The sequence below is a fragment of the Carex rostrata genome, chromosome 4 (assembly GCF_964058835.1).
Source record: "Carex rostrata chromosome 4, lpCarRost1.2, whole genome shotgun sequence".
In the NCBI taxonomy this organism is placed as follows: Eukaryota; Viridiplantae; Streptophyta; class Magnoliopsida; order Poales; family Cyperaceae; genus Carex; species Carex rostrata.
This window is the reverse complement of record NC_135921.1, coordinates 10,097,832-10,124,328: the sequence shown is the minus strand read 5'-3', so window position 1 is coordinate 10,124,328 and position 26,497 is coordinate 10,097,832. Positions and strand designations below refer to the sequence as shown.

The following is a 26,497-nucleotide window of genomic DNA, read 5'->3' as shown; positions in this document are numbered from 1 at the left end:
TTATATGTGTCATGTCATGATCCTTTCTCCTGTGTATTGTCTTTTTTACTAGATTACATCATTCTGTCAAACTTCTATACCTCCCTCTATAAATACATCAACTCAGTCCTCCCTTTTGACACACAATCAATCAAGCGCCATCTCAACTCAACAATTACTGAACTCCTAGTCTCCTACTACTACAAGCAATAAAACAAAGCACAAGGGATCATATACTAAGCAACAATCAATGGTGATGAAGAGTGCACAAAACAGTACTGAGGATTTGCTGACAACCCACACAACACCACGGATTGTCGGTAACAATGGCAAGAAATCGTCGTCGCAATACAAGGGTGTAAGGATGAGGAGTTGGGGCTCTTGGGTCTCTGAAATAAGAGCACCAAATCAAAAGACAAGAATATGGCTCGGCTCTTACTCTACGCCTGAGGCGGCCGCAAGAGCATATGATGCTGCATTGCTTTGCTTGAAAGGTTCTTCTGCGAACTTAAATTTTCCCGCTGCCATCCCTTTTCACTTGATGCCTCAAAACACCGTCATGTCGCCTAAATCAATCCAGCGGGTGGCGGCAGCTGCTGCCAATGCTACAACAGGTGTCATTAACCAGAATGCTTCGTATGCGTCACCGTCTTCATTATCTAGTAATGCTTCTCAGTCGACTGATTCATGCAGTGATGGTTGTTATAATGATGTTGATCAATTGGAGGATACAATATCCGAGCAGGATATCAACGGGTCTTTAATGGATTTCGAGGCATTCTTTCAGTCGCCAAAATGCATGGATTACATGTTGAACCAATGCAGTTTTTTTGCGCCTGATCCGATGGAGGATTGTGATGAGGAAGGAGAGATTAGGCTTTGGAGCTTTTGCTGATTCGGTCGGAGCTAGTTACCGTGGTTATATTTTTACTGTTATTATTATTATTATTATATTTTTTTTTTCTCTCTATCTTGTTTCCTTCTCTATCAATTCAGTGAGGTGAAGGTAGAGAAGGAATGAGAAAGGAGATCTAAGTACTAACTATAAGTAATTGATGTGTTTGTAGTAAAAAAAATCTATCCTTGTATTTTTGGATCAGTTCTGGTAAAAATGTTATGGAGCTACATGTTTTAAAGCAGTTCCATGGGGTTTTTTATCAGAAGTATCTTATATGTATGTAAAATTTTATTTGGGTATAATATATCATTTTGGAGTTGTGTTTTGTAATATAGAAATGCCAATAATTATTCTATTTCAAGCCAAATTTAGAAAGTCTCACTTCCTGTATGTCCTTTTTATTTTAGTGCTGTAATCAACTTTATATTAAATGGTCCCAGCAAATTCTCATAAAATTGTTAGTCAAAGATTCAAAACCTTGCACGAAAATGACTGATTAAAAGGTACGCACATAGTTTTCCTAAAATTAATCTACAGCGCATTGTGTGTTTCTGGAAACTTTTCTAAAATTCATTTATAGCGTATTTTGTGTGTATATATATAGCGGATCATATGTCCTAATTAAGGACCAACTGGAGACGCCTTTAATTAGTGGATGGAGTCTGTTCACCTAAAATGGGATGGAACATATATACTAGAAGACCGCAACTTTTTGGTTAGATTTGGAGAAAGAGGGCATGAATTTGGATTACAGGGCCCAAATTAATTTTTGAAACAGAAAGATGAATAGACTTAAGCTGGTGTTCATGTTTGATTGTAAAGTTAATATAAATTAAATTACTTACGTTTCATCTTTTCTTTTCTTTTTTTCTTTACATCTCATTTGATAATTGAAGTCATGATTTACTTTTTTTCGTCCGAAGAATAAAATATTAAAAAAATGAAAGTTTATGTCTATAATGGTAAGTCTTACATGCAAAATAAGTGTGAAATTAGAGAGTAACTTACTCCTGATTAATTCATCTCTTACTCTTATTTTACTTCTTGTTTAACGGCTTAAGTGTGGAATAAGGAGTTAATTAACTCCACCTCTTACTTCACAATCAAACATAACCAATATAAATGTTTCATGTAATAAGTGGTAGGTTTGAAATCCGGTTATGAAAGTTTTTATAAATATTTAAAATTGTAAGACTTCGACACCATTTTATTTGAAAAAATAAAGAATATTAAATAATGAGTTGGGTCTATTAATTGATAATGAATATTTTAACTATATTTACAATTAATTTTTAAATAAAAAATTAAAAGTTTCAAAAATAAAAATATTACAGATATGTTATTAATTAGACTTATAGATTGATTATGTATCAAATTCCATACAATTTTATTGTGATTTGATATCAAATGTCTGTTAAATATAAAACGTTACAAATTTAATTTGAAGTCATTTGATGAACAATAGAACTTGCATCAAGTTCCACAATTTTTTTACGTGGATTGCATAAATGCAGTATAGATCACATTTTAAAATTCTGATTTTAAAATCATAAATTATTTATTACCATTATCAAGATTATTAAATTAGTATATTATCAATGAATCATGTCATATTATACAGTAACTCTATGGTCTGATATATAAATCTTCAACCTATAAAACACCAACTCTAAAACCTATCAAATCGACTTCAAACGGTGAATCCAAACCGTTCAAACCGATCTACTTCATTAGTTGTGCATTTACATGCAAAATTTATAACTTTTCAAATTTATTTAGTATTAAGTCAAGTGGTCAAATGTGTGAGTTTTAAGTTAATTTTAATACATTCATTTTTCAATATTTTTACCGCTTGATTCGATACTAAAATAATTTGAAAATATAAAAAAAATTGTATGTAAATGCATCACTCATAATGTAAATCGGTTTGAACGGTTTGGATTAGTCGTTCAAAGTCGATTTGATAGGTTTTAGAGTTGGTGTTATATAGGCTAAAATGACACTGATGTTATATTAGCCAAACTCATTACAATATTGTTGTTTTACTATTATCAAAAATCCTAAACAAATAGCAAAAGAAATTCAAAAAATGTGAAATTTGGTGTCCAAGCACATTTTAATATGGATATTAATCTTATTCCATTTTTAATGACTTGTAATTTGCTACAAAATATAAAAAATCTATACATTACAATGCATCATAGCCCTCTATAAAACCTGGTCAAAATTGAGGACAATATTTCGCCTTTATATACTTTTTTTTTCAGTACTCGGTAGATGGGTAGACCATGTCCTCAAAATATAAAAATCTAACCGAGGATGAAAGTAAGAAATAGATTTATGTGGACACAAAATATATTGTGCTCAGAAATTGAGAGTAAGTATCCTTTGTATGATTTTGCATCAAACATGAATTGTTGAATACCGATGAAGAATTATTTTTCTAGTCTTTAGGTTAAAACTTAAAAGCCCAAAGTTCCACCACTAGATTAAGAAGGCCCACTGGCCCAGAGATATTGTTTGTACGTCGTTTTACTTTTATCAGAACTAAGCCCATTTAAATCCATAAAAGCCCCAAACAAGGTCTTCCAGACCCATTCTCTTCCCGACCCATTCTCTCGCTCCGCATCCATCCCCCTTCTAAATCTCAATCTGAAGACTAAAACCCATCACCTCTTCTCCGCCGCTGTTACCTCTGCTGTGACGAAGAAGAGAGATGGCTTACACCAAGGATCAGCTGCTCGCTCGTCTCCAGGTTTCCTTTTCTCACCTTGTAGCAATTTTTGAGGAAATAGGCTACCCAATGAGCCACAATATTTTCTTCATGATTGATTTTCACTTGTTTTAAGTTGTTTTTGGGAACGACACGGTTCCAGATGTCAATTGAGGAATTTTTTTTTATAATTTCTAGTGCTTTAAGTATTGGATTGAAAATTAGTCTTAACAATTATTGATGCTTTTTTTTCTGGCATTGAACTCAGCTGCTGTATCCAGTTTAGTTGATAAATTTTCTCTTTTGGGTATTTGTAGGAACTTAAAATAGAGTTCTTGTCATGTGACCATCCTGCTGTAATGACAGTTGAAGAACAGGTAAGAAATCTATTACTTATATGTTTTGTGCAGGTAATTAAATTATTGATTTTGTTAATGATTTGTTTTTCTATAGGCGAAGTATGTCGGGCATTTGGGCGGTGCATGTAGCAAAAACCTATTTTTGAAGGTAAAATTGCTCAAGTTCTAACTTGGATAGTTTGAGGTTCTAGTAATCCTAGCTAATTTTCGTTATTATTTTTTATCAGGACAAGAAGCACAGATTGTATATAGTTTCTGCCCTTGCGGATACCAAAGTAGACTTGAAGAGTATTTATTCCTTTTCTTATTTATTTCTCTTCTGATCAATTTATGCATTACATTTTCTAGATTAATGCAATTTTTTCTTTTTTTTTGCAGTTCTGTCCCAGCGGCTCGGATTGGGAAAAGGAGGTCTTCGCATGGCCCCAGAGGAAGCTTTGCCAGAAATACTCCATGTTTGTTTTAATACAATATATATTTGTTTATAAAATAATTATTCTGATTTATTATCACATTTTTATTTCTCTTAAAAAGCAAAACAAAAACAAAAAACTCTTGAGATTTTTCTCTTTTTATTTCCAGGTGGCATTAGGTTCTGTGACTCCATTTGCCTTGATAAACGAATCTGCAAGGTAATTCAAATCTCTGTACTTCACCATGTAGAATACAAACTATTATATTATTTAATTTGAATAATTGCTGAGTACTATATTAGTTCATTGCAGACCTGTATCTCTGTTGTTAGATAAGGGGTTTAAATCACAGCAGTATTGCTTATTCCATCCCCTCACAAATGAAGTCACAATTGGTAAAGATTTTTCATAGTAATGTTTTATTCTCTAAACTTTAGGCAAAAATAGATGACAGTATATTACTCTGAAATATGAATTTGAAAATCTGACATGGTCTAATTTGTCAGCTCTAACCCCAAGCGACTTTGATAAATTTCTACTTTCAATCGGGCGTGAACCAGCTTATGTAGACCTGGAGGTGATCTATTTGTTGATAAACTAAAATTTTTGACATCACATCTTACTAGATTTGTTTACTTATTGATATATTATTTGTTTTCGTACTAGGATTGCCCAGCCGTAGGGAAGGAAAATCCACCTGACCTTGCGCACTTGGTACCAGATGAAGCTCCAAATGTGCCAGGAGCAGATAAAGTACCCCCAACAAGTGTTCCTGCTCAGACCAATGCTGCCAAGGATGAGAAAACAAAACAATCTACCGGTATAGACTGCTTTTCTTATTTTTGTAATTATGATTTTCTCCCCTTAGCACTACATTGAGGTGAATATGGTATTGTAAGTATACCTTTGGAAAAATTGGAATACCTGATATGCCCTAAAGAATATTGGAAGCATCTTGGCATCGGGTCTGGATCCTTTAAAGTAACACAAAATTTGAGTTTGGATCTGGACCGTCTGATTAGTATCCGAACCAATCCGGCCCGAGGTTGAATTCATGGGGACACATTTATCTTGGTGCAAATTCTGATCAGACGGTCAGGATCCAAATACAAACTTTTAATTACTTTAGGGGATCCGAATTCCATGGCATCACCTACCTGTCTCTTCTCTCTCTGTTTCTTAAAAGAAATATTCCAAAATAACCCCTCTCTTTAATGTAGTTTTAGACTTGTTGACAAAGGAGGGCCATTTTGTTGTCCTAAAAAATAGGAAATTTAAGGCTTTAGTTGATTTGTTCTGTTTTGTGGGACACCCTTGATGCTTTCTATTGTTGCAGGAGTAGACATCATTACTTTTTTATGGTGCTTTTGTGATAGTTATATTTATTTATACAATTATTACTTCTTTTGTGTGTGTGATTTACTTTTTGTAGACACAAAATCACTCCATACCGAACCTTCAAAAAAAATCACTCCGTACCGATTATCCATACCATTTTTTTTTTATTTTCAGAAAAATCCAAGGAGTCATCAAAAGTGCCGAAACAAAAATCTGAGAAAGACAAACCACAGATTAAAGTAGATGTGGCAGCCGACACGACTAATGTGGAGAAATTTGTAGAGAAAGTCTTTGAAAAGGTTTCCTCAGAATTTATATCGGAGGCAAGTTAATTTATCTCAATATGTTTCATTTTTGTGTTTGTGATAAACTATGTTTTTTATTTGACTACGTCTAATTTGACAGCTGACGAAGCAATCGAATGCTGATAAAGACAACCTTAATGATCATGCGTTTGAAGGGCTAAAACAGCGTGTTTGTTCTGATCTATTGAGTATGACTGTAAGTAAATACTTATTAATATTTTGATTCAGTGTGTGAACTGTATTCCATTTAAGTTTGGTCTCTGATTTAAAATGTAATTTGGTGCAGATGACTTTGAAGAATTCAGTATATACTCAAGGATTTCATGCTGGAATTGAGAGCACACTCTATCCACTTCTTAACAAGAGGAAATAAGCTGATTTTGATTTTCCTTGTGATTTTATTTCAGTCGTACAATCATTAAATTTGATATCATGCTTTCATGACACATTGTTTTGATTTTGTAAGTACTATGTTTAAATGATCAATTGAATATGCTTGTTTGTACAACTTCTCAAATGATTCAGAGTTCTAAATGTAAGAGAGCATATTATAAATATATGAACTCTTTGTGGCTTCATTTTGCAACTGCTGTATTCTTCTTCACCTCAGCAATTTTCTTGGTAAGTTTGCCCCCCTTTAATTATCCTGTTATTCAAGAAATTTATACTAATTAGAACAATGATATGGTCAGAAAACTGGTTTAGAGATATATAGTTGCGACTAAAGCATAGTAGAGTTATTAAAGTAGAGGTTTATGCATATGCAGCATATAGAATTCAGTAGAGGGGAGGTTTTTGAATCCAAATGCAACTTACTTTTGTAACATTCAGATAAGAAAAAGTGAGCGCCACCAAGAATAAAATCCTGAAAAATGGTTAAACATAAAAATTTAAGAAGAGCAAGTAAGTTTCAATAAAATAAAATAAATACATCATCCTGGACTAATACAGTTCGATTTCTTTCTGTATCTTTTCATTTCTTTGCTCAATGCATCAACAAAAAGAAAAATATTGTCATGCAATTGTCACTTTGTATCTAAATGATAGAATCAATTGATGAAGACTCAGATACAAGGAAAGACACTCGAACAGAGCAATTTCTGTACAAATAGACATTTTATCATTTACTTGAAGCCGGTGACACGACCGTCGACCAATCACATCAAAGAGAAGAACCGAAGAAGAGGCTAATTAAGGAAGTAAGACAGCCAGAATTAAAATCGAGACAAAGAAAATGGCTAGGACCAGGCTCAAGTCATTACCACTAAGCCCACCGCCGTACATCTCAGCATCTACTCTCCGGTACTCTTCTTCCCATTCGTTCCGTGGGCCCCACATAGGCCACATGCCAGAGAAAGGATTCGGCCATCTCATTGTCTGTCCTTCTCTGCTAAAGCCTTCATTGCTTCCTGTTCTTTCGTTGTCATTGCCATTACTGCCATTGCTACCAGGTAACTGGTACCGACATACGGGACACGAATTATGAAGCCTGAGCCATGGTGTGATGCAGTCAGAGTGGTACACATGCTTACATGGCATCTCTTTTGCCTCCTCCCCCTGCTCAAAATCCTCCTTACAGACTGGGCACTGGGACCCATCTGTTAGGTGGGCCTCGGTTATTAGTACAGTCGGCATTGAGTCAATTGCTGAGGTCGGTGCTGGTGGTGGGCCGGGTCTGTCATGTTGAGTTAAATTGTCGATTAGGTTGTTCAGGTTTGGCCCCACGAAATAGTCACCTGGATTTAATATCTGTAGTGGCGAGCAAGACTCGAGTTAGATAATCAAATAACGCAAGTTACATTGCAAATTGATTTCATCAAGATTCATGTCATTTGATTTGACTAAGGTGGCATTTTCGTTAAAGTTTCAAAATGGTAAACGAAGGCGTAAGAAGTAAGAACATTTATCAGTCCTCAATTTTAACTTTAAACCAGATGCGTAAGAAGTAAGAACAATTAATTATCTTTTGTAACTTGCAAGTAACATAATATTTCTTTGGGTAGAAGACTAAATTATATTAGAATTGTATTACAAACACAATTAATGTTCATTAAACCAATTTTTCTCCAAAACAATTAGGGTGTATGCATTACCGGAGGAGTGTCAAACCGTTCAGCTGGTGGAGTCGGAGTGGTCGGCCGTGGAGGAGATATAAATCTTCTGCGAGGCGGGACAGGTTGCATAGGATGGGGGTGGTGGTGGTGGTGGTCACCGGGTCTACCGAAAAGAACCCACCGTCCACCGGGTCGCGCATTGTTATTTTCTTCTAGGCTTGGAAAATTGTATGGAAAAGGCCGAAATGAAGCGAAATTAGGTGGCGCCACAGGTTGTGGATAATCAACCTCATGCAGAAACTGGCCGTAACATCTCGGACAGAAAACATCAGAGGAAGGGAAAGAGATGATGCGAATGGCACGGCGACATTCGTAGCAGTAGAACATGCGACAGGTTCTTCGTTCACCGGTGGCTTGAGACATTGTTGTGAAATAGTATTGTTCTGTTATTGTTTGCAAAGTATGCAACAGAAGTGGTGAAATAAGAATGGTGGATTTGGAAAGAAGGGAGGGGATGGAAAGTATATCTTTGATGAAGAAAAGAAAGCGATCCTATGAGTTGGTTTTTCTAATGCAAAACTACTATGGAGTGCCTTCGGCTGTAGAACAACGGTTGCTTGCCGCCAAAAGAAGCTGAAACAGAGGAAGAGGAAGGGTACGTGCAAGTGCAATCTAGATTGAATCGTAGAAGGGTTCAAGAATTGAAGAACAAGTTTCAATTTCAGGCCCATTGTGATGAATTTGGCAGTTAATGGGCCTAAATTGGGCCGTGATTCTGCTTGGTAAGACAAAAAAGGATTTTACGTTTTCATTATTTATTATTCGGGAGACTGATACGTGGCAATACATGTTTGAATCTATATTTTTATTTTTGAAGTTAAAACGGTTAATTCAAACTGTTAAATATAATATTTATATAAAAATATATTTACATATTAAAATTTTATATTATTTAAATAAAATACTACGTTTAAGATATAAAAAATCACTACTTTCATATGATCTTCAATCAAGTGATTTTCTATTTATGCATTATAATTAAAAAAAATTAGAAAATGTAAAATTTGATTTTTAAGTACATTTTTATATGGATGTCAATTTAAATTTTAAAATAGAGATACAAATCAATAACACGGATTAATATGTAATATGCATATTATTACAGCTGAATTTTTTATTTATTACATTTGACTTGTTGAAATAATTCATCCGATTAGACCCGTTAGATAATTCAACGGATCAGTTTGTCAGGGGAAGAAACAGGAGGTATTCATTTGATAAGTTTGAGGAGTGCCACATGAACATTACTTTTTTGGTGCACAATATTTTAATTAAGCAAATCAGATTTTATGAGAGGTGCCTAGCCCCTGCTCACACCCCCTTGGTTCCGCCACTGCAGTTTGTGGAAGAAAGATGATAGAGAAGTTGGTTGATTCACTAAATTATCCAACAAGTCAAGTACTCAAGTCAGATCTAATCTGCTTAATTATTCAGCAAGCTAGATATTTTTGAAATTCTTCAAAAAAATAAGTGTATGCAGTGGCGAAACCAAGGTTTCGCCAGTTCGCCTTTCGCGTGAAGAGAAGGATGCCAGGCCAGCGGTTTTTTTTTTATTAAAAGATCTCTGTAAAACTTTTGGGCCAAGGGAGGGCCAGAAATTAATGAGTCAAAAAAGAATTAATAAAAAAATTAATGAATTCTTTGTAAAATTTCTGAGCCAAGGGGGGACCAAGGCCCAGGCTAGCCCAGACCTTGGTTCCGCCCCTATTGTGTATGATTATTTCCAACGGACCATTTCATTTACCATAGTCTCATCCATTTATATTTCCTCATTGTCTTTAACTTTAATTTTGCCTTCTAATTAGTATTTAACGACCTGACCTAAGTGGCACGTCATACTACGTTTTTTTTTTAAAGTCGAAGCCCGTAGGCAGTCCATACTACGTAATTTCTAACATGGAAGTAGATAGTCGTGGAGTTCATGACGACCGTCAGAATTGGACAGCTAACGGTCTCTCGTCACGGGGACACTGGCCGCCTTTCAAACGGCTCTTCAGTCTTCTCTCTGAATTCGAATATATCACCTGCCCATGCCTGGCTTTCTAACGGCTCTTTGAATTCGGATCGCTTGCCCAAGGATGGCTTTCAAATGGCTCTTCTAGTCTAGTTCTGCCCCCATATGACACTTGGCGTCTTTTCTAAACTCATGAAAAGGTGTTAACAATCTTTCTTTTATTACAAATTTCAATCTAGCTCCCCGAAAAGAATATTATGTCCTCGAATGTGCTTTTGTTTATTAAGTAGGGGCAACAAACAAATATGCTTTATTTAATTTGCTGATCACCCAAAAATAAATTTATTAAGTCATCAATCGACATATTGGCAGAATGAAAATATAACTTCATATAATGTCCAGCTTCCATTGTGAACAAATGAAAAATAATATTCTTACTATATATTTTAGAAATCCTAAATAAATAAGCCTTTTACTGTGTCTTTTGTCTTTATTACTTAATCTTAAACAATGTTGATTACTTACAAATAATAATATAATTTTAGTATATTATAAATCTTAAATAATATTACGGTTGTCAATGGGTCGTCTCATGTTGAATTTTTATTATGTCTTAGACAATCCGACTCGATTAGACACTGGTTGTAATTGTTTGATGTTTATTTTATTTGTTTATACAACTTAATCTCAAGTAACATACAATTAAACTTAAATTAGTGTGTAATAAATTTTAATTAGTGCTAAACATCAAACTAAATCAAATAAAATACCATGAAGGAGATGATTTCTCCTTGGGAAGTTCGATTGATTTTTATATATGCGTTGAGCCGTAGACTACAGAAAACAAAGATTACTAATGTTGTTGTTCCATCAATATTGATTTTTATAAATTCAGAACAAGACTCCATTAATATGTAGATGATTCTTTACATGGGTTGTAGGAAATTCCTAAGCACCAGTGAGCAGGTGATCCGGACTCCTCTCTCCCCTGTCTATTTTTTTTTTTTTTTTTTTTTTTTGTGGGGAAACTCCCATTATTCGGGTGAATCAAACGAGGTGGGTGTTCCGAATATTCTTCGGCATATTCCACTCTATTCCAACCCCATTATAAATCAGCTAAAATTTCGAGATCGGGTACTGTTCATCCTAAAATTCCTGCAATTTGAAATCCAGCCATCAAATTTTTTTTGAGAACGCATCTCGAAACAGCTGGTTTTTCCTTGCACATCTCTCGGAATAGTTCGACGGCTGGATTCGGATTGCAGGGATTTCAAGGTGAATACCGACCTCAGATTTCAGCAGATTCGGATCCCATAAATGAAGGGTGAAAAAAAACGGATCGGATGTGGAGCGGATAGTGATTAAAACTATATCAATATCTGTTTTTATTTTTCGGATACAGATTCATATTTATTCAAGAATATATATAAATATTATTTAGAAATATCAAAGTTTATTATATTTATTTAATTATAATTATGAATAATCTTTTTTTTATAATATATATAAAATTATATGATATTTATTTATTATTTAGATGGATAATTAAAACGTAAAATTATAATAGTATCTGTATTCACACAAATATAGATTGAATACAAATCGGATATTATCCACTCCGTTTTCATCTCTACCATAAATGCGTAATTACTGAAGCTGTTAATACAAAAAAAAATGTTTTGTCAAAGTACTAAAGTAGGAAGGGTCCCACGTGGACATGTGAAGCTACTGAATTTTCTAATGCAGGTACTTTTAATATTTGCATGATTAAATTAATCAAATCGTCCATCAAATGAGGTTGGTAAGTCTCATGTAGGTGGACCAGTTTTGTTATTGAATTATTCTCAATTATTTTAACGCTTTTATTGTTATCGAAAATTAATATTATGGAACTAATTCAAATACCTTTGCTAATTAAATGAAGGGGAAAAAGGGAGTAGAAGCTTCCATGTTGTTATAAATAAAATTTGTATAATAAATCTAACGGTGCATACTTCAGGGACAAAATTTTTAATGGACGTGATTTATTGGGAATTTTTATAACTCAACGACATCAATATTAGCGGAACATGGAGGAGACTGAGCTTGAGCTGGAAGAGTTTCAAACCATGTGTACGATTAGTATTCTCTTGTTTGATTAAAAGGGTGTTCTTAAGTTCACCATGCTGTTTGGTAAACTCAAATTTAAAATCCATCAAATCGTCAAATGACGAATTTGAATTGTTGAAACCCGTCTACCTTAAGAGTGATGCGTCTACATGTGAAAATTTTAAACATTTGAATTAATTTAGTTTAAAATCAAGCGGTCAAAATTACAAGGTTAATAAATTAATCTTATTACATTCATTTTTTGAACGTATTTTGACCACTTGACTCTATGCAAAATTAATTTGAAAGTTTTTTTTTTTTACATGTAGGCGCATCACTCGTTAAGTAGGCGAACTTCAACAGTATGGATTCGTCGTTTAAAGCCGATAGGATGAATTTTAGACTTGAGTTCACCGAGAGACTTGGTGAACTTAAGAACACCCTAGTTTTATATATTATGCAACTTATAAAATTAGTTATGAGTAATGTTTCATGAAAGTGATTTATACGGAAATTAACCCTCTTAATTCTAAGAGCATAGGATGGTATTATTAGAGTTTCTAATATGATGTGGCAGTTTTTAATTTAGTTTCAAGGATGTGAGAAAGTTTTTTTTATTTAGAAACTATGCAGTAAAATTTCTTATTAAGAAACTGTTAAAAAATTCTACGTTGATCAAATGATTGGCTTAAATTGTTTCTCATTTTCAATTTGTTATTGACGTGACTTAATAGAAATTATAAAATTAATTTTAGAGATGTGAGAATTAGAAACTTTATAGACTTTAATTTTTAAAAAGTAGTTAACAGTTATTTAGAAATTCATTTGAGTTGCTAAGAGGATTTTGATGTTGTAAGAAAAATATACTAAATTAGCTCTGTCAGTAATTTATCTTTCTTTGAGTGGGATTGAAAATTGACGAAGCAAGAAAAAGGAATCGGGAGCTGTCTAATTTCTGTTCAGGATCGTCTGATTTACATCAAGATTTGTGTTGATAATTTGAATCGGACGACTCCAATCCAACATCGCCTCTGCTCCAAGGAAAAAGGTGCTACAAGTATTAACCTGGGCGAATAACAAAATTAGCTAGAAACAGTAAATTCACAAGGGCATAAACCGGAAACTTCCTCCATAAATAAAAAGGCGATGCCCTAGAAACCAGTCAGGCGCCACTTTCCCTCTCCGCACTCATCAGCTACACGCGAAGAGGCGAAAGCTCAAAATCCTCCCAGTAACAAACCCTAAAATTCTAGATCTAAGATCAACCTAATGGCGTTCTCCGATAAATCCCGCGAATCTCTCATCCCTTCGTTCCTGTACACCACATCCACCACGAGAGCTATGGGTTTCAACAGGTTCTCCGCCCCGACCTCTACCCCCGCCGCTTCTCCGGCTGTTGGAGGTGGGTCTTTCATGATCCAGGCCCCGAAGGAGAAGATCGAGATGTACTCGCCCGCGTTCTACGCCGCCTGTACAGCTGGAGGTATCGCCAGTTGTGGGCTCACTCACACGGCTGTCACTCCACTCGATCTCGTCAAGTGTAACATGCAGGTATGACTTACGAGGGAATTCACTTGAAGATCGAGTTATTCTTAGCATTATGCAATAGTTTTCTTGTTTGTTTTGTTTTATATTTAACAGCACTTGTTCTACGTCCGTAGAGTAATTTGTTATTTCAGTTGATTTACGTGCTTATACTGCAAATTTCTAATTTCATTTTTGTTAGATCTGAGTTAGATTTTTGGATCTGATAGGTTCAGCTTGATTTGCATCTTGTGTTGAAGAGTACATTATTTTAAAACTAAAACACTGATTGGACCCTCATGTCATTGACTTGAATCAGTGATTCCTTGCCTGATTGATATTCTGGAATAATATATATGCTACTCTCGACTTCTAACAATATCTACGGTATTTATTTACGATTGTTTGTATCTTCACTTCTCAGTTGGATAAGTATAACATTAAATTTAATTATACTCGTTCCAGATTGATCCAGTGAAGTACAAGAGCATATCATCAGGATTTGGGGTCTTGTTGAAAGAGCAAGGGCCCAAGGGTTTCTTCAGGGGGTGGGTCCCAACCCTTATCGGTTACAGCGCACAAGGTGCATGCAAATTTGGTTTCTATGAGTTCTTCAAGAAGTACTATTCTGACCTTGCTGGGCCTGAGAATGCTGTAAAGTATAAGACATTCATTTATCTTGCGGGTTCTGCATCTGCTGAGGTCATTGCTGATGTTGCACTGTGCCCACTGGAAGCCGTGAAGGTCCGTGTGCAAACCCAGCCAGGATTTGCAAGGGGTTTGAGCGATGGATTTCCCAAGTTTGTCAAGTCTGAAGGTTATTTAGGGTAAGACATTTTGAACTGTTAATTATCTCAGTTATTATACAGATTCATTTGCGGATGTAGTTTTAATTTATTCTATTTGAATATTTTGTGTTGCAGACTGTACAAGGGAATTGTTCCACTATGGGGCCGCCAAATTCCCTGTAATGATCTTTTTACAACTTTTATTTCAGCAAATATCATTTATTATCTATTGTTATTTCATTTTTAAGGAATAGCTCAAATGATGCATTTCTAGGAATGAGTTATCTCTATAGCTCACCTCAATTCTAATTTGTAGTATAACTAGTGTTCTTAGTGAGAGATTTATGTATTGGTTAATGGTTCTTTCCGTTGCACATAGTTCTTCAGTTCTTCTTGAAACCTCATTGTGGTTATTGGGATTTTATGTGTGCATAAAGTAATGATCCTCTATGCTTGGGTTTGCTCTACCTTATCATGGAGATTTACTCCAATGAAGTGGCCTACAGTTTTACCATATACTATGTCCCATATTAGCATACCATTATTCCCTGATGCAATGGATATTGTCTGCTAGTTTGTAATGATTTCATTATACTTAGTTTTTTCAACATCAAACGGGGAACTGGCTATAGCTGCTATCTCTTTTTTTCCCCTATATATCTGGCATGTAGCATTAGTTTGATGTCATACTAATTTTCTGAAGCAACCTTTTTTCCAGGTTGATATACATTTATATTATTGAGGGATCCAATTACACCCTTTTTTGGTGACACCGAATTACACTCTATTTTCAAAGTTTTCAAATTCCAAACAGTTGATCCAAACCGTTCAACATAATGGATAGGTTAAAATGTGCTCGCAGATCAAATTTTAGATTTTTTTGGGATTTTTTTACTATTTATCAAGTATTTAACAAAATCGCTATATTCAAACTGTTGAATTTTTGTACCCATCTTAATAAATATTTAAAAAATTCAGAAAAATGTAAAATTTGATCTGCAAGCACATTTTAACATATCCATCATGTTGAACGGTTTGGATCGACTGTTTGGACTTTGTAAACATAAGGTGTAATCCGGTGTCACCAAAAAAGGGTGTAATTGGATCCCTCTTATAATAATTATCACAAAATAATTATTATGTGTGTGCTCATGTTCTTGCAGTGCACATAGTTCTTCTTGAAAGCCTTCATTTGTGCTTATCAAGATTTTATGTGTGCACAGAACAATGCTCTACTCTGCTTGAGTTCTTCTCCTCTATGTGGAGTTTTACTCCAATGAAGTGGCCGACATTTGTTTGGAAATTTTCCATATGCTTTTATTTGATCTCTGTAGAACATGTAATTTTTCCGAGTTATTGAAAAAAGTTGTCCCTGCCTTTCTGATTGATTATTTTGAGTCTTCTGTAGCTTTTAGGATAATCTTTTAGGATCTTTCTTTTAAGCTCTCTATTAAATTTTTTTGCTGTTTGAGTAATTTCTAAATGTTATTTTGTCCAGTCTCCCCTTAATTAACCTAAGATGTTACATAGTTTTTCTCAAGATTTTATTCTTCTCAATTTAATTGGAATATGTAGTTGTACTGCCCTATACTATTAATAGAAGATAGTTTATCCAGTTATATCTGTTCGTGCTGTTTTTTACTGACTTTGCAAAAGTGCTAACATCAAATTTTGTATTGGAATTTTTTATATGGATTTTCTTAAATTAAAGGTTATGTGGATTTGGTTTTGATCATTTTAAGCCAAGAAAGTGGTATGCATATACTGTTGCATCTGCACTGTAGTACACATCATGAAATGAAATGATAAATGTTTAACTTGTGATAGATACAATGATGAAGTTTGCATCATTTGAGGTGGTTGTGGAGCTTCTCTACAAGCATGTTGTCCCGAAACCTAAGAGTGAGTGCAGCAAACCTCTTCAACTAGGAGTTAGCTTTGGTGCTGGTTACATTGCCGGTGTCTTCTGTGCCATTGTTTCCCACCCAGCTGACAACCTTGTCTCTTTCTTAAATAATGCCAAAGGTGCAACAGTTGGTGATGTAAGTCATTTCTTCCTTTATTTTGTTTTTGTTCAATGATTAAGTTTTTTTAGGGGAAAGCATTAGAATTCGTGTTGTGCTTGGTTTTGCTGTTATTTTGGATGTATGTGCTTCCAGAAAAAGAAAAAGGGTGCTAAATATTGTGTATTTGTTTTTTTATAAATTGAATGATCCGGCTATTTTCTATTCCCCTGTGAATGTTTGTCAAAAGAAGTGATGATAAATGGCTTTTCTCTGAACTCTCGCTTTTTGATCCACCAGATTCGCTTGTTTTTTCTCCTTCAATCTATCTTGATCTTGTGTAAGTATTAAATTTCTGTTTTTCTGTTGGTAGGCTGTCAAGAAGCTTGGTCTTTTGGGGCTCTTCACACGGGGACTTCCCCTCCGTATTGTTATGATTGGTACTCTTACTGGCGCCCAGTGGGGTATCTATGATGCTTTCAAAGTCATGGTTGGCCTGTAAGTGCCCCTTTCTTTATTCATCCTTTCTTTTTCATTTTACTGTTATTGCAATTTATTAGTTAAGTCCGAGGTTACTACTTGTACATTTATTAAATTGGTACAATAAAACATCTTACATTCAACTTTTTAACAAATGTGTTACTTGATTTGTCCAATAAACCCTTGTATGCATTTGAAGTCCCATCTTTTGCACAGATCTAATTGTTCCAGTTATTAGAAATGTGTGGAAATGTTGTGACTAGTTGCAAAAACCCCTAGTTTGACGTAATAATGTTACACATACACATGCACCCATATTTACTAAGAAAATGGAAGAGTCAAGGTGAAAAACCTCTGTAGTGACATGTCAACACTAGTCCTAAAAACATGTATGACTGATAATTCTATTTCCATTTTTCTCCTTCAGGCCAACTACCGGTGGAGTGACACCTGCTCCAGCAGCAGCTACGGAGGTTGCCCCTGCCAGTGCCTAATAGGGATATTTCTCCGATGATGATGATGAAGATAGATTTCTAGCAATTTATTCCCCATCCTGGATTGGGATGGTTTTTTACCTGGTTAATTATAATGCAAAGAGTAACTATTTGTTTTGTATTATCTCCGTGGGATGTTTTTGATGTGCATCATCCCAGGTTTAAGAGAGAAATTTACTCAGTTAAGCTGAAGTCGGCGGCCATTAGGTACTTTTGAAGAATGGCAGGTTACTATACAATAAAATTCATGAACAGCCCTCACAAGTTTGGTTTTTACGTGCATTATGGAAAATTTTATTCATGAGATTTATACTGGTTTCTTTTAGTCGGTTGAGGATAAAATGAAAATCACCTGGGGCTCGTACCCATAGATTTTTCCTTCATGCAGACAAGCAAATCATGATTTATTAACAAATGGATCTTTCAGGCAACTTGTTCAATATTTGTTCTGTCGTTCCTTGTTAGGGCTTATTTAGCTCTTAGGGTGAATTAGTAAACTTGGATGAGTGAGTCTATGGTACTATGCATATTACGATTTGGTATGTAATACAGATCAATCCTTTTATTTTCAAAATTCTATCGGTTGATCTGAACCATTCAACATAATTTTCATGTGAATATATACTTGCATATTGAATTTTATATTTTGTTAGAATTTTTTTTTACTATTTGTTAAGGTAGGTAGTAAATCATTTGATCTGAACTATTCAAAAACAGTAATTTTCTATCTATTTAAAGAAAAAAAGTAATTTTTTACTTATCTTAAAAAATAGTAAATAATTGTGCGGGAAGAGGGATACGCATCTCATGTTATTCTTGTGCATAAATAGTGTTTCTGTTATCTCTATTTTTTCAAATTCAGTAATTGAATTGTTTTGTGATGTGTGCATAGAAAAGTTCTAAAAAAAGATTGCTTTGAGATTCGTTTTCGAAAAAAAATTGAACGGTTGAATTCGGAAAAGAAAGGATAACAAGGTTATTGTTCACGAGAAGAGAATAGTAACGGATTTGATTCCAGGGAAGAGAGCGAATAATTGTGCGGGATGAGCAGGGAAGAGGCACGAGATATGAATAGTACCATAGACTCATCCCTCTCTTCCCTCGTGATATGAATAGTACCATAGACTCACTCAACTGTACTGGTAGTTTGGTACTGGCTAGAAACTAAGGTGAATTTAAATTTTTGCTGTGAACATTAGATAGTGTTCTGGTTCTTTGCTCCTACGATCCATTAAAATCGTTCGTTTGTGTTGCACTGGATGACCGAATCCATAATAATCTTCTAAATGGGCCCCCTCGGAGCCCTTCTTTTTTGGGCTTGAGCAGGCCCTAAATTGTGTTGGGTTCCGTTCCGCAATAATTAATTGTGCGGGATGAGCAGGGAAGATAGGGAAGAGGCACGATTTATGCATGCATGAAGTGATGAAGTCGCATCCAGACATCCAGTTCTATTATTTTTCTTTTCTTTTTAATTGGTTGACGTCTTCAGTTCTTCGAGTTACAGTTAAAAACCAACAAATTCTAATTTGGCATCACAATTAAATTGTATTGTAATAATAAGTTTGGAAGACATGGATGAGAGAGATTAGTCGTTTCAAGTTTATTATTTGAAAATTAATAAGTGTCATGTCATACTAACCGGCCTCTATAATATTTGCTCATGCAGTTGGAAAGAAAAAGTCAAAATCCAAAAATATCTTGTTGTATTCTAGCTTTTGTTCTGGAAAAGCGAGTTAAGCAGATAAAAACAAAATTAAAGTCGGACTAATAAAATTATTATCAATAAATTTTATTTATCAAACGAAAAAAAATACAGAGTTGCTCTTGCTATGTAATTAATCCCAACCGATTAAAAAGTACATTCAATTTTATTAAATTGTAGGTATATTTGAAATTAAAAAGATATATTTATTTTATTTCGAAAAGAATATCGTCAAAAGTATGTAATATAGTGCGGCTTCCAGATGTAAAAGAAAATCCAAATAAAAGAATCAAATAACAAGTTTTCTTAGAATTTAATAGCACAGAATTCATTTTTTTTGGCGCTTGAACAACGGTGTGCTCTAAAACATTGCGACATTGATCTTTTTGATGAACCTCAAATGAACAAACATCGTGCAAAAAGACGAGCCAAACTAGCTTTTGTGAGCCTTCTAATAAGAAAATAATAATGTGAAATCCAATGAACTATCTAATGCTGAAGTTTGCAGGGATTGGATCATAAAATATATATACTCCTTAAAAACGAGAATCAAGCATTGCTGTCTCAGTGTTGGGCACCAGTAAATAAGCACCGAGAAAATAAACAACGGTACTATAATTGGGGGTGGGGGCCCAATGGGGTTCGTAAATAATGCTTTCCACGCACAAGTAGGATTATGGTGCTCAATTTTTCAATTTTTAATTTTTAATTTTTATTTTGCTAGTCAAATTCAATACCATTTAATTTAGGAGAAGTTCATGTATTCTTTTAAAAAATTCTCGAAATTAGGTATTTTTTTCATCTAAAATTCATAATATTATATTTATCCTTCTAAATTTTAAAGCTGATAATTTATCCAATTAATCAAGTCTTCTATGAAAACGAATTTTAAATTTATAAAGTATCTATTTTATTTTTTATTAAAAAATAAAAAAATATGTAGTACATCTAAGAAAATATGTTCCGTCTTCTAACTGATTGGTTTTTGATGACAAATGGTTAATTTCTCTATTTGTGATGTATACACTATGACATTTAGACATATACTTGTGTACCTCAAGAAATAAATTTAAAATTTACGACAAATATTACTAATGTTAAAGTAGTCGAATTCTATCTATATAATATAAACACTTATCTAGATAAGTATACCGATTTTTTTATTTATATCCAAAATAAAATATAAATTTAAAAAACTAACCAACTAGCTAATGAAATTGCAAAACTACCCAAACCGGTTAACCATTAACCGGACTCAAATCAAATTTCCGGTTATTGGTTTCCCGGATCCATTGAAATAGTCCGGTTAACCATTAACCGGAAATTTGATTTGAGTCCGGTTAATGGTTAACCGGATTTGTGAAATTTTTTTTGTTTTTTTTTTTTTGAAAACAGAAATTTTTTATTTTATTTTATTTTTGTATTAAAATATTAGAAATGTTGAATATATTTCTTTGAAAATAAATGGAATACAATATAATTTGATTTATTAGAAAGACTGCAACTAATAACCCGGATCAATATTTTTCAGGCCGGATTTTTCGCGGCTGTACGAAAAATTAATATATTTCTTTATGTGCTATTGGAAAAAAATAAAAATGCTTAGATTCTGAGTTATTAATCCCGGTTCAAAAGTCACTTCTATGCAATCTAGAAAATATTGTGATCCTTCTAGGAAATTTAATTTATGAAAAGTTGTTTCTATTTTTGAAAAAAAACAAAAACTTTAATTTATTTAATAATTGTTTTTAAAAAGAATTCTCAAAATAGATACAACTTTTTATAAATTAAATGTCCTAAAATGATCACAATATTTTCTAGATTGCATAGAAGTGACTTTTGAACCGGGATCAATAACTCAGAATCTAAGCATTTTTATTTTTTTCCAATAGCACATAAAGAAATATATTAATTTTTCGTACAGCCGCGAAAAATCCGACCTGAAAAATATTGATCCGGGTTATTAGTTGCAGTCTTTCTAATAAATCAAATTATATTGTATTCCATTTATTTTCAAAGAAATATATTCAACATTTCTAATATTTTAATACAAAAATAAAATAAAATAAAAAATTTCTGTTTTCAAAAAAAAAAAAAAAAAAAAGGAAAATTCACAAATCCGGTTAACCATTAACCGGACTCAAATCAAATTTCCGGTTAATGGTTAACCGGACTATTTCAATGGATCCGGGAAACCAATAACCGGAAATTTGATTTGAGTCCGGTTAATGGTTAACCGGTTTGGGTAGTTTTGCAATTTCATTAGCTAGTTGGTTAGTTTTTTAAATTTATATTTTATTTTGGATATAAATAAAAAAATCGGTAAGTATAACACCAACATTTTTTAATGTATACAATTTTAGTTTTATACAAGATATTACTAATTAAATCTCTTCATTTTAAAAAAAAAAAGAGGCAAAAGCCCATTCCATTAGCTGAAATTGGTTAAATACAAAAACAGTCGATTTTTATGAGATCCAACAAGGAAATCACGTCGACTAAGTATCAGGAAGTTTAAGCAACAAACATAGAAATCAGTTCATACAACAGCCATAACAGTACTAGAGCTAAAGACCAAAAGTAAGACATATTAGCTAATACTAAGCCACACATAATGAGGCTACATGTAACTATATTAACATTCCAAAAAGGGTTAACTTCCTTCATGATATTTCAAAGGGACTCAAGTCCTGCATCATCTGCTGTTGGAGGTGAAACTATCACCATAGGCAGAGGCATAAACTGATTGAGAGGGATGGCATCTTCTATAACAGAAAGCCAGTCCCCCATAGCATCTTTTACTTTCTTCTTCATCCTACATGTCCAATATAAACAAAGAGATTTAATCATCATAATCAAAGTTCTAGCAGATTTTTGTTGAGAATTATTAAAGAAACCAATTTTAGCAGATTCTTCATTCCTATGTTTCCAAATGGTCCATGCAATAGCACTAAGCACTATTAAGAAACCAATTTTATCAGAGGAACCACAACTGCAAGCTAATTGTATGAAATCATCCAAGTATGCCATTGGTGAATGACTTCTTGACTTTTTCCTAACCAAAACCAAACATGTTGTGCTAGATGACATGTTAAAAATAGATGATCTACTGTTTCATGTTGGATGCAGAACTGACACTGTGTATTACCTGTCCAGCCCTTCTTAATCAAATTATCTTTGGTCAAGATGAGATTATGTGACACTAACCAATTAAATCTCTTCATAAAATAAAATTACATGATGTTTATTCATCTAGCTTCTTTATTTCAATTTTCTAGTTGCGTTTCTAATGAACAATTTGTTGTCAAAATTGACCAATCAAAAGACTGAATATTTCTCTTAAAATATGTTAAATATTTTTTATTTTCAAATGAAGAATAAAATACATACTTTACACACTTCAAATGATTTAAAAGAAAAGTTACACACTTCAAATGATTTAAAAGAAAAGTCAATAAATTGAATAAATTTGAGAGTTCTTTTTTTTTTTAAATTTAGAAGGATACATCATACATATGATATTATAACAAATTAAATGGGGAAAATATGTATTATCGAAATTTTGAAGGAAATACATATAATTTCTCCTTTAATTATGGCTTCATTCAGTTTATTTAAATAGTTTATAACAAATTATTTGTGGAATTTAACATAATTACGTTGTGATTCAATTTATGTAAACGATTTATAATAAAAGCGAACTAGTTCAATATTAACAAACAACAATAACAACCCCCTCTCTCTATCTATATATATATATAGCGAGAGAGATGAGAGAGATATTGGCTAATATCAAAAGTTTTGGTGTAATCAATTGGTTTTTTTATTTTCAAAATCCAAACAATCAATTTTAACAGTTAAATGTGATATCTATATTAAATGTATTTGGAGACCAAATTTTACATTTTTTTTTGAAATTTTTTACTATTTATTAACCCAATTTTAAAATTGCTGATTTTAATAACAGTAAAATATTCAAGATCATTGAAAATATCAATTTGAAAATTGATTTAATAAATAGTACAAAAATTCCAAAAAGTGTAAAAAATGGTCTCAAAGCACACTTTAATATAGATTGAATGTTGAATGATTTGAATTGACTGTTTAGACTTTAAAAATGTAAAATCGAAATATTTGTTCAAAGTTTAGAAACAAACATTTTGATATTAGTCATTTTCTCATTTTCTCCCATTATATATTTATATAAAAATATACACATCAGTATAACAAGTGATAAGGTGCACAGCTGGTGCCCACGAATCCACGTTAACTGATTGCATGCTTCCTGAATAATTTTTTTTCCAATGACTCTACCTTTAATTTCAAACTTACTATGCACATTGAATAATAAATAATATATATAATATTTCTCAAGGAATATCAAATATGCTGTCTCCCTTTATAATATTTTTATTCTTTGGGCATTTGCTGTCTCCCTTTTTCCAATTAACAACTTTCAAGTAAATTCTCCGATCCGCTAAAAACGGGGCTTTCCATTTATCAAGGTTAAATAGCCATGTGGCACCACTCATCCCACTATATATGGTCAAAGCATCTTACTTAATACTTTGGGGAATTTCATGTATACTCCTTAATTTTTTTGAAATTAAGTATTTTCTCTTCTAAATTTCTTCATATCATATTTACCCTTGTAAATTTCAAGAACTCACAATTCACCTAATTTATTGTCATTTTTACATAAAACTTATTTTAAATTAATATAATACCCATTCTGTCCTTTTGTTTAAAAATGGGAATTTCTTTTAACAAAAGACAATAATTGGATATGTTTGTGAGTTTTTGAAAAGATAAAAGGGTAAATATTATATTATGAATTTTAGAAGAGAAAAAGATGTAATTTGAAGATTTTTTAGGGGTGTAAATGAAATTCGCCTTAATACTTCTATTGAAAAAAAAAACAGAAAGTTTTACAAAGCTTAACGCAGCTGAGATGTTAAAAAAAACTTTTGCTCTATATTAATAATTTATAAAGGTGGTTAAGTTTTGTTATCTTTCAAATAAGATAAATGGTTAAGCATTATAATTGTTGGATCCATAATTAATTATATAAGAAAAAATTACTAAATATTTTATTAATAAATGTACAACAATGTGTGGAGTGTACTTAATTTAATAAAATAAAATGAATTATTTAATTTTGTAATGTTGCATTACATTATTTATCTTAATATAAAAATTATTATTTTGTTCCAACTCATATTTTTTCGAGACGAGTTCTAAAAAAATAGTTCTAGTCTTACATAATTTTGAAAGGAACCGAAGCATAAGAGCAATTATTTCATTTATGTATATGAATGAAGTAAAAAATACCATAAAATGGGGTAAAAATTTAAAATAGAACATAAACTTGCAATTATTTTCCAAGAGTTTTGGCTCTTCTCGTAATTCTTGATAGTCACTATCAAGTTTTAAAAGAAAAAAAAAAAAAGAGTTTTGACGCTTCTCATAATCCTTTTCTTGTATATATATTGCAATTCATACAAGCAAATTTTTCTGAAATTGCTTTATTTTATTATAATTTCTTTTGATTAACATATATTATTAGTTTTTGGATTTCATTTGCTATATAAAAATTAAATATGATTAATTTCATATAAAATTGGCTAAATTCATTATATGATCAATTGTATATTATGCTTGCTTTTGTCCATTAGTCATATTGGTAAACATATTTTGAGATCAAATGAAGATTTTCAAGAACTAGTTTTTGGTCTAGTAGTAAATGCACATATCTTTAAATATGAGAGGTTATAGATTTGAAATCTAGATGGATTTTTTTTTAATGTCCAAACAATCCGGATGAGGGTTCTTTATGGAAAAGAAAAATCCAAAAAAAAAATTTATGGACAATTAAGTGAAAATTGATAGGCTAGTTTTCCACCGTTCTATATAAAAAAATGAGGATTTCTCACAACTATTCTAAGGTACAACTGAACAATACATTTCCATAATCATTGCAATACAGACCTATGGGTATAGGTTCCCATAAATTAATTTGTGGATTCCCGCATCCGTAAAATCTCTTCCCACGTAATTAGGGACGAATCCAGTAAGAGAGAATGTTGGTTAATTGTCCCCATTAATCACCATAGATAGTTTAGAGTAAAATGTATGAGTGCTGTAAAATTGATCTCATAATCATATAAAAATTTTATATTATTGATTCTCAATGTGTATTTGATCTTCACATTTTAAAAGTCCAACTTTGCTCTTGGTCATAATATCGTGACAACCGAGCATGCCGTAAAATTTTAAAAGTCATCCATTTAGAAGTTTAAATTGTAACAGCTAACACAATTTGAATTTGCATAAAACATATTCACTAATTAATTATGTTTTGTTCGGTGGCTTGATTTTTAACTTTACAAACAGAATCGTACATTATTGAAATTGAGCAATAAAAAAAAGCTATTCTTACTATAACAGCTCACATTTAACTAATAAAACGTCATGACGAACATGAGTAATGACACTAAGAGTACTTAGTGGTGGCAAAAAAGCTCGTAGCTTGTGGTTCGATCATGATTCGCTCGTTAATAACTCGTTTGTTACTGGACCGAGTTGTTAACGAGCCAGCTCGTTAGTGGCTTGAGTCAGATTAAACGAGTTCGATATCTCGCGAGCTAGTTCGGCTAGGTATGAATTTGTGTGCATTTTATGCTGTCTATCTCGGTCCAAAAAGTCTATAAAATTTATTTTCTTCTTAAAACATAGTTCAGTCAAACCCAATGAGCTAGCTTGCTAGCTCAGTTTAGATCGCAAACTGGCTCGTGACGATTACAATATGAAATTTCAGCTCAAATCTCTAAACTCAGCTCGGTCCAGCTCATTCAGTTGCTAAACAAGACGATTACGAGCTGAGCTGAGCTCGTTGCCACCGTGAGCAACTTCTAGAAATATCTTTTTTTTTAAGAAAGGAATAAGAATCTCTGGAACTCATCTGTATATTGAATTATTGTCTGAGTCCGATCATACAGATTTGGGTTTGAAAAATCCTAGTAAATCGAAATAAAAAGTACTCAAGAGGATTGAGTTGTCAGCAAAAGTTGTGAAACAACAGTAAATATGTTGCATAAAATTAATGCTGCATGTCACGGTAAGGAAGCGTATTATCTGCGGAGTTTTTCCGTGTAGAGCTTTTAATCTGGTCTGTTCGTTTCAGATCGGACGGACCCGATTAAAAGTTCCGTAAATTTTGATTTTTTTTTTCAATTCGAACAAGATCTGATTTGATCCGTTCGATCCGAAACAAACGGATCAGATTAAAAGATCCACACAGCTCCGCACGGAAAAACTCTGTAGAGGATACGCTTGCGTCACGATA

The 26,497-nt window shown here is 32.9% G+C and overlaps 4 protein-coding genes and 1 long non-coding RNA gene across 6 annotated transcripts; 3 read left to right on the top strand and 2 right to left on the bottom strand.

Annotated features, from left to right (window-relative positions):
* The first annotated feature begins 76 nt into the window (after positions 1-76).
* Positions 77-1,207, top strand: LOC144552621 (ethylene-responsive transcription factor ERF014-like). Its single transcript, XM_078300609.1, has one exon. The coding sequence runs from the start codon at positions 230-232 to the stop codon at positions 872-874; it is 645 nt and encodes a 214-aa protein (XP_078156735.1). The 5' UTR covers positions 77-229; the 3' UTR covers positions 875-1,207.
* A 2,270-nt stretch (positions 1,208-3,477) lies between these two features.
* LOC144553167 (YbaK/aminoacyl-tRNA synthetase-associated domain-containing protein) lies at positions 3,478-6,522 on the top strand. Its single transcript, XM_078301268.1, has 12 exons — positions 3,478-3,632; positions 3,908-3,967; positions 4,044-4,097; positions 4,177-4,237; positions 4,328-4,404; positions 4,532-4,581; positions 4,675-4,757; positions 4,869-4,939; positions 5,029-5,182; positions 5,875-6,023; positions 6,106-6,201; positions 6,292-6,522. Exons 1-12 carry the CDS (start codon positions 3,594-3,596, stop codon positions 6,376-6,378), a joined length of 981 nt encoding a protein of 326 aa, XP_078157394.1. The 5' UTR covers positions 3,478-3,593; the 3' UTR covers positions 6,379-6,522.
* On the bottom strand, positions 6,516-8,622 carry LOC144553168 (E3 ubiquitin-protein ligase RING1-like). Of its 2 annotated transcripts, XM_078301270.1 has the most exons (4): positions 8,099-8,622; positions 7,268-7,754; positions 6,822-6,870; positions 6,516-6,651 (listed from the first exon to the last, which is right to left on the bottom strand). In XM_078301270.1, the coding sequence occupies exons 1-3, from the start codon at positions 8,480-8,482 to the stop codon at positions 6,833-6,835; spliced, it is 909 nt and encodes a 302-aa protein (XP_078157396.1). In that variant the 5' UTR covers positions 8,483-8,622; the 3' UTR covers positions 6,516-6,651; positions 6,822-6,832. The 2 variants fall into 2 exon arrangements, with proteins under 2 accessions (XP_078157396.1, XP_078157395.1); XM_078301269.1 differs by lacking the exons at positions 6,516-6,651; positions 6,822-6,870 and having other exon boundaries at positions 7,141-7,754.
* Positions 8,623-13,241: 4,619 nt separating this feature from the next.
* Positions 13,242-17,714, top strand: LOC144553165 (mitochondrial phosphate carrier protein 3, mitochondrial-like). The gene is made up of 6 exons (XM_078301267.1): positions 13,242-13,712; positions 14,151-14,512; positions 14,609-14,652; positions 16,301-16,515; positions 16,850-16,974; positions 17,384-17,714. Exons 1-6 carry the CDS (start codon positions 13,431-13,433, stop codon positions 17,448-17,450), a joined length of 1,095 nt encoding a protein of 364 aa, XP_078157393.1. The 5' UTR covers positions 13,242-13,430; the 3' UTR covers positions 17,451-17,714.
* LOC144553166 (uncharacterized) lies at positions 16,880-17,214 on the bottom strand. The gene is made up of 2 exons (XR_013511331.1): positions 17,087-17,214; positions 16,880-17,051 (listed from the first exon to the last, which is right to left on the bottom strand). It is a non-coding gene; the product is annotated as an uncharacterized LOC144553166 (long non-coding RNA).
* Positions 17,715-26,497: the final 8,783 nt, after the last annotated feature.

Coding starts and splice junctions, on each gene's coding strand:
- LOC144553165 (XM_078301267.1), top strand. CDS start 13,431: ATGGCGTTCTCCGATAAATCCCGCGAATCTCTCATCCCTTCGTTCCTG. Junction 16,516..16,849: donor AAGGTGCAACAGTTGGTGAT/GTAAGTCATTTC, acceptor TTCTGTTGGTAG/GCTGTCAAGAAGCTTGGTCT. Junction 16,975..17,383: donor TTCAAAGTCATGGTTGGCCT/GTAAGTGCCCCT, acceptor TTTCTCCTTCAG/GCCAACTACCGGTGGAGTGA.
- LOC144552621 (XM_078300609.1), top strand. CDS start 230: ATGGTGATGAAGAGTGCACAAAACAGTACTGAGGATTTGCTGACAACC.
- LOC144553168 (XM_078301269.1), bottom strand. CDS start 8,482: ATGTCTCAAGCCACCGGTGAACGAAGAACCTGTCGCATGTTCTACTGC. Junction 7,755..8,098: donor AACGGTTTGACACTCCTCCG/GTAATGCATACA, acceptor TCGCCACTACAG/ATATTAAATCCAGGTGACTA.
- LOC144553167 (XM_078301268.1), top strand. CDS start 3,594: ATGGCTTACACCAAGGATCAGCTGCTCGCTCGTCTCCAG. Junction 3,968..4,043: donor TAATGACAGTTGAAGAACAG/GTAAGAAATCTA, acceptor GTTTTTCTATAG/GCGAAGTATGTCGGGCATTT. Junction 6,024..6,105: donor CCTCAGAATTTATATCGGAG/GCAAGTTAATTT, acceptor CTAATTTGACAG/CTGACGAAGCAATCGAATGC.